At 39.9% G+C, this 18883-nt stretch overlaps 2 protein-coding genes across 2 annotated transcripts; one reads left to right on the top strand and one right to left on the bottom strand.

The window, feature by feature from the left end:
* Nucleotides 1–1395: 1395 nt before the first annotated feature.
* On the bottom strand, nucleotides 1396–4482 carry SPC25 (SPC25 component of NDC80 kinetochore complex; the record flags this gene model as incomplete). Its single annotated transcript, XM_082312244.1, has 6 exons — nucleotides 1396–1520; nucleotides 2546–2644; nucleotides 2959–3063; nucleotides 3217–3363; nucleotides 4175–4240; nucleotides 4329–4482. 6 exons carry the CDS (start codon nucleotides 4480–4482, stop codon nucleotides 1396–1398), a joined length of 696 nt encoding a protein of 231 aa, XP_082168370.1.
* Nucleotides 4483–12228: 7746 nt separating this feature from the next.
* On the top strand, nucleotides 12229–18883 carry G6PC2 (glucose-6-phosphatase catalytic subunit 2; the record flags this gene model as incomplete). Its single annotated transcript, XM_082314750.1, has 5 exons — nucleotides 12229–12446; nucleotides 12773–12882; nucleotides 16065–16176; nucleotides 17053–17168; nucleotides 18372–18883. The coding sequence occupies 5 exons, from the start codon at nucleotides 12229–12231 to the stop codon at nucleotides 18881–18883; spliced, it is 1068 nt and encodes a 355-aa protein (XP_082170876.1).

Here is an 18883-nt window from a genome sequence, read left to right as displayed (position 1 = left end):
TTTAGTAATTGAAAAACAACTAGGAGCATTCTTCAGAAAGACATTTTAAAGGGTTATTTTCATTATTTAGGAAATACTAGAATTCTAAATACTTTTTCACAGGGTTTTCAGTGTTGTATATTTTTGCTCTTTACATTATATTTTGTTTTTATGTACTTAGATATTTGTGTTATGAGAAGGATCAGCATTAGTTTGCAATTCAAGTGGTCTTTTACTTCACTGGAATTGCCAGGACTGAATTTAGTAAGATTTTATTTGAACTATGTTACATTATCAAATGAACAGTTTTCTTTCTTGTTGCAGCTGTCTATTTAAATATTTTGTGACAAGGAAAAGGCTTTACAAATAAGATAGATAGAAAAAGAATAGTTTTAATCAAAGCTGAGTACTGTGGCAGTAAGAGCCGTCTTGATGAGCTGGAAGATACACAGGTGATTTATCTGTAACTACTGTATTTCATACTTTAATACATTATACTTCAGGCTTTGCCATGTCTTAAGATTTGCAATGACAATGATAAATAGTTCTTTGCTGCAACATGCTTTATGTAATAAAGCAAAACGACTAGTCTGTTCTAAAACATACCCAATAAAACACTAAGGCTGATAAGATTGAGTGTTACTCATTCACCACTGCAGTTCAAGTTTCAGGCCAGCTTTTCTGCCCAGCTGGGTGTTGTGGGAGCCAGAAACCTCTGGGCTACAGCAGGGTTTCATTTCAGGTGTCCTAGGATTTCTGATCAAATCAACACAAAGTTCCCACTTGCTCCTATGAAGAGCTTTATTCAAGAATAACGTGCACATCAAACAGTTTTGTTACTAAAACCAGAAATAGGCATCCAGACAAGAATCTGAGACAGGCAGTAAAATATATAGTTTAACAGACCAAAAGAAAAACAACAATATACATGTATGAAAATGAGTGATAACACTGGAGACTACAAGACAGGGTAAAAACTAAGACAGTGACCTGTGACACAGGTAATTGAAATAATTGCTAAGCTCCAGTGCATTATTTTGGTAGGTTTCAGGCCTTTTCCAACCACATACAAACCTGAAAGACACTTTTACACTTTTGGAAGAGACAAATTGCAGAAAGTACTTTCTTTTGAATATCTTCCTGGGGTAGCTAAATAGAGATCATTAAGCTACTTGATACTGGATCAAAATTTACATGTCTGGAGGCATTCAATTAACGAAGTAGTTGATGATACTGTTGTTCGAAGAATCATCCAAAATGTCTCTAGATGACAGTAGACTAAAATACTATTTCATTATTTCTCTTTATTTAGAAATTAGAGTAAGACATGGATAAATACATACTTTCACAATACAGGAAGGAAAGAAAAAAGTACTCTACAGCTAGAAAGGGAGGTATAAGCTAGTTTTATGCAGACTATTTATAAGATAAAGCAGTGAAAGCTTTTCTGATGTTGGCAACAAACGCAGAAAAATTGTTAGTTTCTCTCACTTTGAGCTGGAACTCTGCTATACAGTCCAGAGGAGGAGTACAGGAAGTCACTAAAAAGACACAAATTTCCAAAAGATTAGACTATTACAAAAAAATTCAGTACTAGTGTTTTTCCATGCTTATGAAATACAAATGTAGTTTGTTATCTTTGTATGTTTTGGCTTCATCCAGTATTATTTTTGAGTAACCTATTAAATCATTTTCTTTCAGCAAAGACACAGCCTCAAAGAACACACAATTTTTTTTTATTTCCAGACCTCCCACTCAGTGCTGTGCTCCTGCTTGAATTGTTACAGCAATTTCCAGTAACCCATAGCCTGCTCAAAAACTGAAGCACATTCCTAAACATTTTTGCTGCTCTGCAGGCATGCAGACTGAAAACTGATATAGCCCAGCATAGGACAGGCAACTTTTAACTTCAGCGCAGTTTAGATCTGAATTAGTAAAAACAGAAATCTATTCAGTCCATACCTAGAGGCATAGCACAGCAACAGAAGCATGTCTAGAAGCTACTCAGCACAGTACTCAAAAACTGCTGCTGTTCTTTGTAACTGAAGTAAGATCCATATTGCAAAAACAGCTCTAAGATCTGAAAGGTTGTACCCTTGCAGAAGAGGAATGCTGAATTTCAAGTTTTAATCTTTCTCCTATGTCACACAACTGTAAGGGTTCTCCACATAGTGGGGAACCTCATTTTTTCTGCCCTCTAGGCTTCTCAAACAGGTTGAAATATGCCTGTCAGCATCAACGCTCACTCTAGCATAAAGGGAAGAAGCAACAAACTACAAACTGAAGCATTTATCTATGCCTGTATACCTCTTCTCTCTCCTGCTTTGCTCAGTACAAAGTAAACACCAACTCCACAAATGGCAGGGAGCAAAGATAAGCAGTTGTATTTTCATATAAATTAACAAGAGAAACTTCATTAAAAAAGTATATTACCATTGCAAGATTTTTCATTCAGAAATTGGAAGATAAAGGTTACAAGTAAACTGTACGTTACTCCTCTACCCCTTTTTTTCAAATAAGGGCATCAGATTCTGTCCTCCTGCTTAAGTATTCAGAATTCACATACCTTCATAGTCTCCCTGTTCATTTATGGAAAGGGTAAACACATACGGCTTGTCAGGATCTTTGTGGTCAATGTGTCTGAATATAAACTGTAATTGGTCATCTAAAGCAAACACAAACAGAATTAATTAACACCATTAACTTCTGCTGGAGAGTCACAATGATGACTAAAAATCACAATATTAAGCTACAGTTTCACTTAATATTCTTAGAATACTTACAAGTTAAGCAAACCTGGTCTCTTTGAAAGACAAATGCATTTTAACATACCATATTCTGCCATTTGAGAGACAATGGTAATACCTGGGCTGGGGCAATTCTTCAGTTGTGTGAGCTAGTATGTTCTTCGCTGCACAATCCAACATTAACCACATTGTGTCAGTGCACAGGGAATCTATGGAAACTACAGAAACTTACTGTGAATTCTGCGTATCTCCAGTCCAAGCCGCTCTTCAAACAATACTTTAGACTTGCATAGCCGTTCCACTCTCTCCTTAGCAGCTTTGTTTTTAGAAGATATTACTAGAATTTTAAAAGCCACCATAAATATCAAAGTAAAGGTAAAACAAGCACATTAAAAAAGTTAGAACAGTAGAAAAGCCCATCAAGAACAAGTGTTGAAAACAATTCCTCCTCTAATTAAGAAAATCTACATATTACCCTTTGCTTACTTACTTTCCTTTTTCTTCATCAACTCTTCTTTAAGCTCTTGGATGCTGTCAGTCAAGTCCTTCTTTTGCTTTTCTTCTTGACTCAGGTTAGATTTTATTTCTGTCAAATGCTCTTGATTTTCTGATATGCGTTGGCTCTGCTGGAGAATCTCTGAAAGAAGGCAAGAAAATATGAACATATACAGTTGATTAATTAGGTCTCTGCTATTTAGTACTTATCTATATAGTTTGAGATGACTCATTTGAATAAAATCTAGTGAAATGTATGCTATCTCAGCTGAAGAGAGAAGTCAGCATAACTATACTAACAGCATCAAATAAAAGCTTAAAGTGGAAGTTACTCAAAAGAGAAGCTACTAGTAGGTAGCTCCTCTGATACTTCAATCAGAGGCAATTTGTTTCTGGTGCCAGAACTATATATGTCCTCAAAGCAGGAGGATGGTGGATCCTGTCCACAGACAAATAATTTGACAGAAAGCAAGGAATGGAAACACTGACTGATGCTAGAGTTGCAATTATTTTTACCTGATATTCTGAAGTTTAACTACAAAATTCAGAGAAATTAATCCTAGACTGATAGGCTGACTGTATTCTATTACTAATATGGAAGAGGCATAAGCAACCTCACAATATTTAACATTACTAAGCAATTTAATTTACTTTTCCTATTGGAGTCAGCAAGTTCTGGTACTTTTTTGTTTTAAATACTTAAACTCCAAAACCACTACACAGAAAACTTTTACCAGATCTTTAGCTTTTTGCATCATCAATGAAGTTTTCCAACAAATTGCTTTTGACTTGCAATTTACATCCCATAACCAACCAAATACGTTTTGTTTTAATTCTGTCTTCATTCTGATGTTGTTATTTGCCTTTTAAAATGGGAAGTCAAACATATTATTCAGCTGTATTAAGTTAATTTCAGAAATGTTAGACACGAAAAATAAACCACCGTACAGTACCATTGTTATACTCCTGAATTTTATCAATCATCAGGTCCCCTTCTTTTAGCTTCTTGGACCATTTGTCTGTAACGGAAAGTTATTTCAGTTATCTGGAGAAGTTTGATGATAACTTGGAAAAAGTAGAGGTAACGGGAACAGAGAGGCTTTTTACCTGAAAGCACTTTTATGGACTCCTTGCACGAATCTCTCAGTGCTAAAGTCTGATTGATCTGTTCAGTGCCATAAATGCTTTTTAATTTGGTCCAAAACTCTCTCATTTCTCTTTCAAAGAACACTATTTCATCTTCTGTCTTTATATTAGCCATAGTGCTGCAATAAACGTCTAAGTGAATAAATACAGTGTCACGACGCACAAGCCAATCGCGGCAGTTATAACTCACAGGATAAACCTTCAGGACAGTTTTTATCTCCTGGGCTTGTTAACCTCTTCCCGTAAGTTGTTTCTGTTGTTACTGTTAGTACAACAAGCAATAACAGTGGGAGCTACGTTCGTTTTGCTGCTCCACCAGCGATGGTTTACCCGCGGCAGGCGGCGGCCCTGCGCCGCGCCGCGCTCGGGCCCGCCACGGCACCGCCAGCCCTTTCCAGGGTCCGGCAGCCCCCCGCCGCACCGCGCCCTCCTGCCGCCGGGGCGCTCCCACCCCTTCGCCGTCCCCCCGCGGGGCTCGTAGCGAGCCGGGGCCCCCGCCCCACGCTCCCCGGGCCGAGGGGCGGACGGGGAGCTTCCCCCCTCCTCCGCCCGACCAGACACTAACGGCGGCCCCCCGAGCCCGCGGCGCTCCGCAGCGGCCGCTCCCGCGCCCCAGCGCGGCGGAGCCTGCCGAGCCCGCACGCAGCGGCCTGGCCCGGGGCAGCCGGACAGGGCGAGCGAGGCCGCCCGCACCCACCAGCTTTCAAACCGCCGGCGCCTTCCCGCCTCCCCAACGGCTGCTTTCTAACTGGGCACCGCCTCCCGCCCGCCTCGCAACAAGCTCACCGCTGATTGGCTCAGCCATCCTTCCTGCCGCGGCGGCGGGGCGGGGTGGGAGCTGCTGGCGCTGTCGCCCGGTAACGGTCCCCCGGGGCGAGGCGCGGCCGCCATGATGGGCAGGGCTGGGCGGCGCTGCCGGGCGGCCCCTCGGGGCTTGCGGAGGCGGTGGGTGCCGGCGCCGTGCGGGCGAGGCAGCTGTGCCTCCCTCTCCTTCCCCTGGGACGTACCCGTCGGGATTAGGACGTTTCCTCAGGCCTGCTGAGGGGGCGGCGGCTGGGCTGTCTGCAGCGCCGGGCAGCGGGGCCGGTGGGCCGCGGTGAGAAGCCTGGCGCGGTTTGTACGATTTGCTGTTCCGTGCTGAATGAAACCAGGCTCGAACTGGGGAGCAGGCTCGCTCCTTTACCCTCCTCTGAAGCTAGAACTTGTTTCCAATGTCTAGTTTATTCACGGAACATACTTGGGGTAACCTAGTCGTAAGTTTTGTGACACTCTGAATAGCCTGCAGAGGTAATTGCAGTCCGTTTTGGTATGAACAAAACCACAATGCAGCAGCCCTGCCTGTGCCGGGTCAAACACTTGTCGGAAGCCTCTGTCATCGTGAATGTCCTCCTTAACGACACTGTGCTTAATTTTTCTCCAGTTGGGTATATTCCCTTTTGGCTCTGGATAAGCACTAGTTTGTGATCCCAGGTACCAGCCTTCAGTTGATCATGGAAGCTACTTACCAATCATTTAATCGTAGATAATGAATTTCTCCTAGCTTTAATTTACCTCAGTGCTATTTAGATGATATCAGAATAACGTAAACTTTGTAGAGCTTTGAGAATTGCTGTCTGAAACCATTAATTTCTCTTCCCCCCACCGCCAGACCCAAAGCAAAGTCTGAGCTGAGACCACCAACTATTAGTTGCATTATTCTTGTATAAACTGTTACTGCTGGGGGATAGCACTTCTACCCAACTGTATTTCTGTCTCATTTGACTCGGACACCTGTTGTCCAGATTTCACAGTTTCCTCAGCATTAGTCCTAAACCTAATTATTAGACCACTGTTTCTTATCTGCTTCAGACTTAAATGTACTGAAGTTGGGCTGGTTCAAGGATGATTACCCAGCCACATATAAATTTGGGCATTATGGAGCCTATACCTTATGGCTTTTTTTAACTAGGACCATTTCTCTCTTTTTCGCAATCAGACCTTAAACCTAGCCAAGTGAACGCTGCCAATATAAAGTTTAAATGTTGCACCTAACATCGCTAGCCTTTGTTATTTGAGTGCGTAACTTTCTGAATAAGTCACTATTTTCCCAGCCCCTCGTGTTTAGCAAATACAAGTTCAACTAATCTAAACAAATCCTGAACTTGAATCTGTAATCTTTTGGTGGGTTCTTCAGTCTGGTCTCTTCTGAATCGTTTTATTCACATAGATAACAGGTTCATCCTACAGTAGCTGGCACTAGTTCCGAAATGTTAAGGTATCTTTTTTCATCAGTGAAGTTTTTCTAGATTTCATTAGTCCTATTCCTTTGGTTTAGACTTTCATCAGCCAAAGACTAAATATAGCCTGTGACATTTACTAGCACAATCCATACCCTAATTGATCTGTTTTCTGACTGATTTGGGAGTCCTTTCTCAGAGTTTTCTAGAGATATGAACTTAGATGTAACCTATCCTCAACCTTCCTTTCCCACTACGAATTCTCCACAATCAGCTTACCAACTGCGTGTTTAAATGAAGCATGCTGATTTCAGCAGGTCCTGGTTTTCTGTTCAAGCTGCTAGCTCTTACCAACCACAGACAGAAATGTGGCCTCATGACCCAAACTAGCACAGGTCATACGCTTCTTAAATCCTCTGTTAGGTCTGATACAAGAGGCTCCATGGTCAGAAACTCTGGCACCTAACCTTACCATAACTCTAGCCCAGACACTTGTTCTGAAATGTTTTTTTCTAAGTGTCTGTCATACCAAGCCACAGGGTAGTCATGGATGGTAGAAAGTTTCAACAGCGATTTACCCCATTTCTAGCACTAGGAGCTTTGCTGGAGACAATGTAATTGTACCACATACCCCTTTTCTGCATATGCCGGCACTTCATGGGTGTCTTTGTAACCCTAGGGTACTCGGTTAAACTTAAGGTTCCGAGATGTACAAGGACAGCAGCAGGGGGACAGTTAACCTGCAATCAAACTGAAGGGCAGACTATTTCCATCAAAGGTCTGTTGCTTTATTTCATTGCTAGCTCACAGTCCATACTGGGCTGTTCCAGTGCTGGGTTAAGGGGTAGCTGAGAGCTATAGTTTGGGGTTGGAGAGCTACTGCAGCTTAGGTGGAAACTGCTAAGGGAACACAAAATTGAAGAGCTGGTGCTAATAAACAGACTCAGCTACTTCTCTTGGCAGGTTTCTAACCTCACTGGGCTATGGTTGGCCTGGGGCTAGTTTCAGGGATTAGAGAATGGCAATAAATAAGGCAGGGATCTTATTGGAAATGGAGCAAAAAAAATGTGATGGAGATTGTTGCTCTTATAGGTCCTGACTCCATTTCTGCCTGCATTTTATGGAACTTGAAGATTTTTTATTCACTGTTAAATTCTAGGTTGCTTGTACTTTCTGAAAAGTAGCTCTTCATACTTAAAATTTTAATAACTAGAATTCCTTAGATATGACTTTTTCATGAACATGCCAGAATTGTATTCCATGCGTTGTTTGTATCATTTACACTGTTAACACATACAAACGCACACAAATATTAAGGTCTGACAGTTATTGTTATATTGCAAACACCAGGTTTGTTAGTTTCACGTATGTGCATAGTTAACTTTATAGCAAGGAATAGTGACAGTGTAGTAACTAGGAAAGATTGGATTAATAAGGTGGCAGAACCAAGAGAAAGCAACTGGTTCATGTTAGCATTTGCTAAACCTCTACTGGTCAGTCCAGCCCTAAAGAAGCCTGACCTTATGTAGGGCTGCCTGGGTCCAGTGAGGAATGCTTGAGGGAATGAAACAGGGAAAGAAAGAGCGAGCTCCTTGAAAGATTCTTTTCTTCCTAAATCTGAAACTAAGCTGTATCTTTTCAGTGTTCCATTTGGAAAATATTCATACCTAAGAAAATAGCTGCCAGTTGTTGTACACAGTATCTACTTGTGAACTTACTAAATTGCTAGTTAATCCTTGTAGCTGGTCCAATGCCAATGAAAACGCTGATGTGGAAATTAATGTTATTGTTCAATTAACTAAGCATAATGTACCAGAAAGTTAGGCCCAGTACACAGGCCTCCATTAACAGTGTTTTAGAAAATGTTTGCTTTGATGGCTTTTCCTTCCCTTGCAAACATTTGCTTAACAACATCTGATATCCGTTATGTAATATTTGCTCTAATATGTAGGTGTAAAGTAGCTGTAAACATTTTATCCTCCCTTCGGTGGATCATCAACATGATTCTTGTTTCTACATTATTACCAAGAATATATAAGGTTTTGGATAGTCTCTGGTTTCGTATGTCTTGGAAAATAAAATAAATCAAGAAAATATCAATAAATTAAAAACTCTTTGTGTGAACAGACAGCATTTTAAAGGGTTTTGCTTTGCGCTAAGAACTCATTTGGTCATGGGAAGGCCAAACCTTGTTTCTATATTATGAAAACAAGACAAAGCTTTGATTTAAAAACTTAATTGCATACACATTCTGACCATTTTGTACAGATCACTAGTTTTCCTCGCAATTCCACATACTAAGGTACAGCAAATAGTTTTATTTCATATATTGTCTCAAGTGACTTTGAAATACTAAGCACATTACAGAAGCATTTTGCAGTGCTTTGCATAGAAAAGGAAGGGGGGAAAGGCTGATTGAGGAAGTATTTCTCCTTTGTTAGTTTAAATGAGTTATTAAATATAGTATTTCAGACATATTTCACCATCTTTTCTCAGCTGGTTACTAGAGCTAGGAAAGTCTTTAGTGTCTCAGACTTTCATAGGTTGCCAAATATCACAGGCAGGACAAGAGATGACTCACATGTCAGCTGTTGATTGCCTCTTGGATGAAGCAGGCTCACGAGTGCTTCCAGGCACAATGAGAACATCACCTGAGCTGCCTCTCTCGCAGAAACCTGCTTACCTGTTCCGAAAACTTCCTGCTTTCTGTTTCGTAGAATGTGGATTTGTTTTGTTGTTTTTTTGGGGTTTTTTTTTGAACATCTGTTAAAAAAATGACTTCTCTGGTATGTCTAAGATGTGGATGTAGGAGCTTCTGAAAGAGTCAGAAAGAATGTAGGAGAAAATTAAAGCTTATTTATGTTTGCTGTTAGCTGTTCGCCTTTGTTATGTCTAAGGTGCTTATCTTTCTATCTAAGCAGAAAGTTGATTAGCAGCATATGAATCAGCAGCAAAATCTTTAAAATGAAAATTAGTATCAGGAGGCCTTTAGCATTTATACTAAAAGAGTTCACTGAAACATTGCATGAAATACTTTCAAACATTATATTAACAAAGTTTCTGGAGAACCAAAGTGTGCCTGAGTGGTTCTGTCTGAAGAACAGTTCAGCCTGAGCAGCACTATCCCGGTGGGTAACATGGGTGGGTGGGTTTATATTTATAAATAAAACAAACATGCAAAAAGTTATTGCAGTGGTCCTGCACATCCTGCATCAGAGAGGCAATTTTTCTGATACTGTTGAATAGCAATGGTGGCATTAAAGAGAGACTGAAAGGTGATCTATTTTATTACTTGGTAGACTCTCCTGAGGACATTAAATTGTATCTTGATGGAAATTCACTTATTGCAAAATATTTTTCCTAGTAGAACAATAGTTATTTAGACTTAACCTCGTTACAGTTGCTGTTTTAACTAAGTACTAGAAGCAAGGTGGCTGTTACTCAGCCACCAACTGACTTGACACTTACACTCATGCTTAAAGCTAATTATTCTGTGTAAACTAGACTGAAAAACAGAAGAAAACCTCAGATTCTCCACATTTTTGCATACTAAACCCAGACATGTATAGAGTGATTTTTATTGTTGTTGTTATTGTAAGTCCTACTTATCTTTAAAGGAGAGAGACTTTTGCAGGAAAAAAAATGTAGCAAAAGGAAAATTTCTCTAGTAATAAGGTATAAAAAGTTATTTGAGAGAGGTGTTTCTAAACAAGTAAGTTCTTGGGAAAGAGCTGGGAGAGGGAAAATTAGTTCCATCAGTTCATTTATATGACAGTTCCCTTGCTGGACACCCTGAAAAGGTATAAGCTATACAGCTTAGCAAGAAACAAACCTCCCCAAACATTTGCAGCGAAAAACCTAGGAAATATTTATTGTTGAAACATCCTGAAGTTTTGGTTTTGGAAGGGTTTTCCTTGAAATCGGGTGATACCAATTGAAGTGAATAATTCAGTCAACATACAGAAAAATATTGTAGCAGTTATTCAGAACCAGTGCATAGAATTTTAAATCTCTCTTTAAGGTTTTCTACATGGCTCAAGGCAACTGGTAGCAATAAACGTATAGGACTTAAATCTGCTAAAAAGTTTCTAAAAACAGTCTATTAATAGCTAAAGTAAATGTGAGTAGCTAAAGTAAATGTGAGATTGTGTCAGGAAGAGAGGTCTTCTAAGTCCATTTAATTGTCATGCCGTATTTGTTGAATCTACTCAGTGTTTCCATGTGACTTCCCTGACCACACATCATAAAGCCCTGTTAAGCCATTAAGTCTCTCTTCAGCAAAAACAGCTTAGTAGTTCATATCTTTGTCTCCACAGCTTGTAGAGTTTAGCTTTAAGTGCCATGGAGAAAGCAGTAGGCAAGTGCGCAGTGCATATATACAGCTGCTTTTGTTTTCTGATTTTAATTGTTTCAGATACATAGATAATTGATAATAGAAGATACGAATATGAGAGCCTGATAAAGAACTGAAGTTTTCCTCTTGCTGTTCTGATGATAGCAGGTGATGGTATCATCAGGCTTCTGCTATCTATTTAATCTCTCCTGGAAAAAAGTTTATCATGTAGCCACCTCACAAATGAACATAATCTTTTCCTGTGCTACAGTTTTTGGTACTAATGTTGATAAATCTGATGTGCTAATACATTATTGCTGTGTACTCTTAAAATCCTGCTATCTGGCAGAATCTCAGTTTCCTCGTGGCTATTCACCCTGGAGAACCCAAGTGCTTCACCTGGGAATCCTTCAGGGAAATACTCATCGTCATCGGTTCCCAGCCTCGCTCTGGTTTGCGAGGCAGGTCTCATTTCTGCTAGGCTGGGCAGCAGGAAGGGCCTGCAGTAGCTCCGGCCTGAGCTCCTTCTGGCAGAGGTGCGTAGGGCTTGCATCAGGTAAGCCATATGCGAGAACAGCGATACTGAATGGGATGACTCAGAGACTAAGCTTCATCTGCATTGTGCCCTGGATTAACACGGCCTCTTGTATAAAGGAAACAATTGTTCTTCAGTTCTTTGAGAATATTGCTGCTTTAAAAATGAATCTAGAGCTCAACAGCGTTGTTGATGTGTGGATGCTGGTTGTATTTTCCGTGACTGAAAATGTGTTGTGCAAAGTATTAGACACAGCATGGTAGCCAAATTCTATTTCAAAGTGAAATGTACAGCTTTAATGACAGTTCTGCAAAGACCAACTATTTGTGTATTCTTTCTATCCTTTATACAGGCAACACTTAATGAAGTATACACATTACTAATGTCCATCCTGCAGAGAAATGAACTGTGAAAAAACTCAAGCAAACATGTTCCAACTGTTCATACAAAGGATTGCGTAAGTCACGCATTGTGCACCCACAAAACTTTCCCCACAATTTGCTGCTGCTCAGCATGTACTTCACTTAGTTTCCTCCAATTAAAATTTGCAAACAGAAAAGCTTTCCAGTGCTAACAGACTCATGTGCTTTCCCGGAGATTTGGAGCCACGTGTTCCAGGAATGGCTGGGTACACCACACCGATACAATATAAAGGCAACGTCAATCACCTTCTCTTGCTTTTTAATAGCTCCCTTCCATGGTTTTTCATTCTCCATCACTAGAAACTTGAGATTAAAGGAACTTTACTATATTTTAAGTACAGTTTAATCCATTAAGATGGATCTCCTTCATAGCAATGGCGTGCTTATCATTCAGCATTTACAGAGGGACTACAGGGCTTACCAGGATTTCCTTAATTTTATGTCACATGTTGGAGATCCCCGGAATATATTCTTAATTTATTTTCCTCTTTGGTTTCAGCTCAACCAAGTGGTTGGTACTAAAATGATATGGGTGGCAGTCATTGGTGATTGGTTCAACCTCATATTTAAATGGTAAGAAGTTGGATTTATTTTAAAATTTGGTATTTTTAATGATGGTTACTATATGTACCTCAAGTTTAGAAAAAATTTTCTGTGAATAATGTACTAGTAGACTTTCCCCTGTAATTATAAAACAGGAATTCACAATGAAGGTATTTACAATATGTTTGAAATGACATTTTGATAAGACGAGAACCTATAGAACTATTATAGAGTAGTTTTGGCAATATAGCTCTTCATATTCCTTGTAAGATTATTTATCATGCTTTGCTGAGGCCTTCTTACATAGAAATCTTTTTATTGCATTTCTGCTTCATTTTATTTTATTTTTTTGTCAGGATTTTATTTGGCCATCGCCCATACTGGTGGGTGCAAGAAACAATGATTTATCCCAATCAGTCAAGCCCATGCCTTGAACAGTTTCCTATAACATGTGAAACTGGACCAGGTAAGAAATGTTGGAGATTACATTGGTACATTAAGTAGAGATAGAGGCTTTTTGGGGGGAGAGGATGTGATTTATGAAGGTCTTACATGATATACAAATCTCAGAGCTCATGTTTAAAATAGCACCAAAACACAGGGAGAGAAAAAGGGAGAAATACAATGTCATTCATAGGTATTTGATTGCTGTATGACAAGAACATTTACTTCATTGCCTTTAAACAGTGCAAGGGAAGGGGATTTGCTTTAAAAATAACTCCTACTAGAATGAAGCAGTGTATTGGAATCAGATTTTCACAAAAATTGTGTCATAGGTTCAGAAAGAGTAATACACCTGCTTTGTGAGGTCACTTTTAGGAACAGTTGCGGTGCCAATGACATCATCTTGGGGAGAGAAATTCCACGTTGTTTAAGAGTGCTCCAAAACAGAGCAGGGGGCTGTTGAGTTTGAGGGCTTGTGCACTATTGAAAGAATTACTCAAACCACAAAAACGAGTAGGTAGTTCAGTGTAAATAACAATAGTATTAACAATCGCTCATGTAATGTATCACAAGTGGAAAATGGAACCACTCTTCCCAGAAGCAGACACTGGCACTGAACATGTGGGGGGCGCATGTGAACAAATATAAGGGAAAAAAAATTTTCTTTAGAAAAATGTACCTTTCCAATGTATTTTCACTTTTTTATTTCTCGTTGTCTTCTCTGTGGAACTCAAATGCAATACTGCTGAAGTTAAATGAGCTTATGCAGCTCTAATGTGTGAAATAAGGTAAACTTGCTTGGAGCTAACTGACTGAATTTAGTTTATAATTCATTGTACACGAAAATGTTGACTGTGGAAATGAATGTGCTTTGTGCCTCATCAATGCCACAGCAAGCTTTTAAGTGGTTTGCAGAGCTGTGTTTTGTTAACAATATCCTGCATTATATCCCATTGTAATTTTGAATAGGAAGCTTAAGCCCTTTTATCAGGCAGGGTTTAATAGTGCCTGGTCTATATGTGGTCTGCAGTCTGTTTCAAGTGAATTCATTTGGGACCTAACCCAAAGTGTTAAGGTCCTTCAGGTCTGCTCAAAAGACTTCAGAACTGAACCCATTCAGCACCATGTAATTCCAAGCCCTGGCTAAGGAACCGGAGTGTTTCATGTTGATTCATTGAACCAGAAGACCTTTCTTCCTGTTACTTTCTGAAGTAACAAGTCGTTCCTATTTCTGTCCAGTGGGTACTGCTGTCATATTGATTCCTTATTGGCACTTGTAATGACCACAGTTTCTCCCACCTCCAGATTTGCCCCTGACCATTGACAATATCTGTCACTCCTCTGTTGCAGTCAGTGCAACTGTTAGGTGCACACAGTCATTGTGTGAGCTTACACAGTACTTGGCACACTTTTTAAATATGCAATTTATATGAAAGGATTAGAGAAGCAGCCACAGATGTGAGAAGGGCATACCCAAATATTGCTAGGATAGCCTGAACCCCAAACTCTGCGGCTCAACAAAAGGGAGAGCTGAGGGAACTGTTTATATGACTACAGGGCAAGCAATCTAGGGCCTGAATATCGTTTGTACTTCTGGAATGAACTGAACTAAAACCCTGGAGCCATCTTTGCTCTGGTATTTGTAAGGTTTTAAGAACATAAACCTTAAGGTGGAGTTTGTGCTGTTTCTAGTAGAGAATTTGCAGATGAACTATGAAACATTTTTCCTAGATGACATTTTTCTAGATGACAAAAAGAAGGTTTCCCAATGCTGATGTACAACGTTATGGTTTCCTTGTTACTGACATTTGTTCTGTTGTGAGGTTAAGAAGCCTACATCTGTTATGAAATTAACCAAAGAGTTGGTAGTGTGACTACTAAAGATACTGCCAAGCAGAATACCAAAAATGAGTGCAGGGAGCCAGAAATCATCGAGCTTGTTCTCCCTAGACATTCCTGCTTTGCTGCTTCTCTGAAATATTCTTTTGCTTTGCAGACTACTATATAGTGCTGGGTCATAACACATTCATCAGCCAAAATGATTCCTTCTGCCAGTGGAATAACCCTGTCCCCCTTTACCTTCTCTTTTGTCTCCGCAGAAAGCCAAGCTGTAAACATCTGGTATAGATTCCAATGATCTAATTTTCTCTCCTTCCGTATTTCAATTTGTTGAATGTATACCCGGTGAACAGGGGAAAAGTAATGACAGACTAATTTTAGGAATCATTTCCCTTGCGTCATGCCAGCATACTTTGTTTATTTGGTGATTTTCACAGTTGTAAGAACTTCTCCGTGGCTTCATATTGTTTCCAGTAAAATTAAAATTTGATTCATTAAATTAAAACAAATTACATGTACATTATTATACCTGGACAAAAAAGAAATCACTATTGATCTCTATATGAGAGTGTGTTCCCTGTTAGACTGCTGGGGGTATAGCAATTAGTCCAGTATGTTACAGCATCATTTCATGTGCCGGTTCCACTGATAATCTGTTTCCAAGCAATGGACATTGTACAACACCTTAAACTTTGTAAAATAAATCAAAAAGTAAAGCATAAAGACACAGTTCTTCCATCACACTTCAGATGATACATTTCCAAATTTATTACAAAACTACCTAATATTTGAATTACCTGGACTGTAATATTACTAATGAGACACAGATCACAATCACAATTGCTAACACCATGGTAATTGGAGAAGCAGATAAAAGGCAATTTGGAGGGGCCATCTGAAGTTATACTGGTACTTTAATTTAGAATGTTACAAAGAAAGAGCTAAATCTCCATTGCTCCCCTTAATTATGAGGTAGCCCATTCAAAATCTATATCTCATCTGATCCTCATATATAACTTCTACATTGTACACTACAGCCCTAAGAGAGCCCTAGATGCCCTATTTTTTAAATCACAATCCAAATCTAAGTAATGGAAAAGTACTATGCTTTCCAATCAAGATACCAGTTCACACCAATATAAGACGGTTAAGCCGTTACCTACTTGATTTCAGACAAATATTCTGGATTCCGTACATACTGAGAAAATTAACTTTTGAGAAGCAGTTGACATTCTTTCAGCGTTTGTTAACCATGTTCTTTCTAAATGATTAGGTGCCTGAGCAACTGCCAGTAGGTGTTCTCTATATGATAAATGTTGCAGTCATCAGTTTTAAGCTTGAATATTTCCTTTTTGTTTTTACTAGGAAGCCCATCTGGACATGCCATGGGATCTTCCTGCATCTGGTATGTAATGGTCACAGCAGCACTTAGCTACACAGTTAGATGGAAAGATAAATCAGCAGTTACCCTTCACAGGTCAGTGTCTTTCCATTATTCTAACTAACTCAAACAGATATTTCTTTATATACATGCGATGTTTTCAATGCACTTATTTTAACCACATGTTGGTAGTCTGTTTTGCCCAGTTTGTAAAAAAAAAAAACAAAAAACAAAAAACAAAAACAAAACCCAAACCTTAGTTATGATCTACTTCAGCTGAAGGCAAAGAACATTAAGAGGATTTATCTGTTTATATAGGTCGGTATTTATTAACTTATGGTCATTGCATACAATATCTGTGAATCAGCTCCTATTAAAGGTCATGGCACATCTTCAGTGTTGGAAGTTTTGAATTCTATTAATTGTCTTTACGTGTTGGATCTTTTGGTTAGCACATAAATTTACTGCTTTGATGGTAGTCCTCCTTACCCCATTTTGAAGCAAATACGCATAATGTTGGCAAAGTTGTTCAGTGTAACATGTTACTCAGCTCTGTGGGGAACTCTTATAATTGCTTTGATGGCTGTTCTTTCCAAGCCTGACAAGGCTGGTCCCATACTATGTGAATTTTGTCACCAAATAATTGAACTTTTGTGTTTAAGTATGACTTCATGATGAGAAATATGTTCAAGGTACTAGTGCTAATTTAACTGGCCATTGATGACTTTCATCACTAAACCCACAGTGGTGTCTTGGACCTGGAACTGCTGGGGTCTGTTCCTGCAGCCCTCGATGTGGCTGCAAGAGCAGCCACTCTTGCTAATGTTTTAGTACTGACTTCCAGTTTTTAATCATCTGATTCTAAACTTCTCTGCTTGGTAAAAATATGAGCCTGACACAAAGGGGGCTGGTGTAAATTACTAGGTGAAATATCTTGTCTTAATTTTGAAGCATCTTCCTTTTCCCCCTTAGACTGACATGGTCATTCCTTTGGAGTATTTTTTGGATTATCCAGATCAGTGTGTGCGTCTCGAGAGTATTCATAGCAACACATTTCCCTCATCAAGTTATTCTTGGAGTATTTGCTGGTAATGCTGCTATGTTTTCTTTTCAACATATATGCAAAAATCTGAAAAAAATGAAGTATGAGAAAAGGCAAGAGGTTTTTAGTAGTGCTACTCAGCTTGCACCTCTAGTGGCGCTCTCTGGAAGATAAAGGATTTGATGATAGTCTAAAGGTAAAATTTGCGAGGTAGTATGTATCTATCTGCTGTCTTTGTAATTCACTCAGGGAGCGAGCCCTTGTCCGTGTGCCGGTTGATGCTGACTGCATTATGTCCACACTCCCACAGACTAGCGCTATCTATCTGGTTTGTAGTGGCTGCCTCTGATCTTTATCGGCGCCGCCTGTGTGGAAGGGATCAGAGAGGAAGTTGCTCCTATATGGCCCTGACCTTTCCCCCAAGGAGGAACCACCACGTGGGTCCCTGCACGTGGCGGCCAGGCGCAAACTAGTGTGTGTGCAGTGTGGACAGGCGTGGGGCCAGAGACCTGGGGCGAGACAGAGAAAAAGGCAAATTAGCAGTGCAAACTCCCCAGGGTGATTTAAGAAGCAAAAATACATTTTTCAGTTACTTAAGCATGTTTCAAATTGGTATTTAGGGAGTTCAAACTATGGACACTCTCTCTAGTATCTATCTGATTTTAAGGAGGGCGACCAGAGCACTGAGCGGGGGCTGCCTGCTCCCCTTCTCTTTCGTGGATGCAGAGCAACCTGGGCAGCACTGGCTAAGGGCTTGCAGCCCAGCTCTCCCTTTTCACAACCGGGATAAAAGGCGTGAAAAAGAAGATAAGTGTGTTCCGTGTCTTTTCCTTCAACACTTGAAGCCTGTCTGGGAACTGGTATTGAATTCTGCATTGCTGGGGCCAGTCTTTGAGTGGAGGCCTCTTGGGGAAAAGGCATGTTCTAGTTTACGTCTCATATTTGATAGGTTGTCAGCTGGGAGATGCAGTCAGGCCTAAAGCATACCTCATATCAAAACCACGTAGTGCTTGGTATTTAATTTCTTTTTTTCCAAATTAGCAGTTTTGAGTGGGAGAAAAGGTTTTGTAATGTAATGTACTATGGAAGTGGTAAATTGTGTGTGTCTGCATGTGTGTGTATATATATAAAAAAATAAATAGATATATTCTTCTCTCTTCAAAAGTCAGTTTCTACAGCAGCACTGTAAAAAGTGCTTCTTCAAAGTACAAGTGTGTTGTTCCCTGTAACACTGATTTCTAATCCGCAGGCATTCTTGTGGCAGAAGCATTTGAGCATACCCCTGCTATTCAGACAGCAAGCTTGAGAGTGTACATCAAGACAAACTTGTTTCTTTTCATCTTTGCCCTTGGCTTCTATCTAGCCCTCAAGCTGCTTGACATTGACTTGCTGTGGTCCGTTCCGAAGGCCAAGAAGTGGTGTGCCAACCCAGACTGGATAAACATTGACACAACTCCGTTTGCTGGACTGGTCAGGAATTTAGGTGCACTCTTTGGCTTAGGTCTCGGAATTAATTCTGAAATGTTCATCATGAGCTGCAAAGGTAAAAATAGCTGTAAGATAAGTTTCCGCATATTGTGTATAGCTGCTTCTTTAGCTACGCTGCAGCTGTATAATTTCGTTAAGATACCTTCTCATACTGAGTATTTGTTCTACATTCTCTCTTTTTGTAAGAGTGCAGCTATGCCTCTGACTGTAGTTGCCTTGGTTCCGTACTGTGTCCACTCGTTAATGAGGACAGCCGAAAAGAAACTTAATTAG

The sequence above is a fragment of the Platalea leucorodia genome (genome assembly GCF_965183815.1).
Source record: "Platalea leucorodia genome assembly, chromosome: 5".
Lineage (NCBI taxonomy): Eukaryota > Metazoa > Chordata > Aves > Pelecaniformes > Threskiornithidae > Platalea > Platalea leucorodia.
This window is presented reverse-complemented; position numbering and strand designations above follow the sequence as displayed.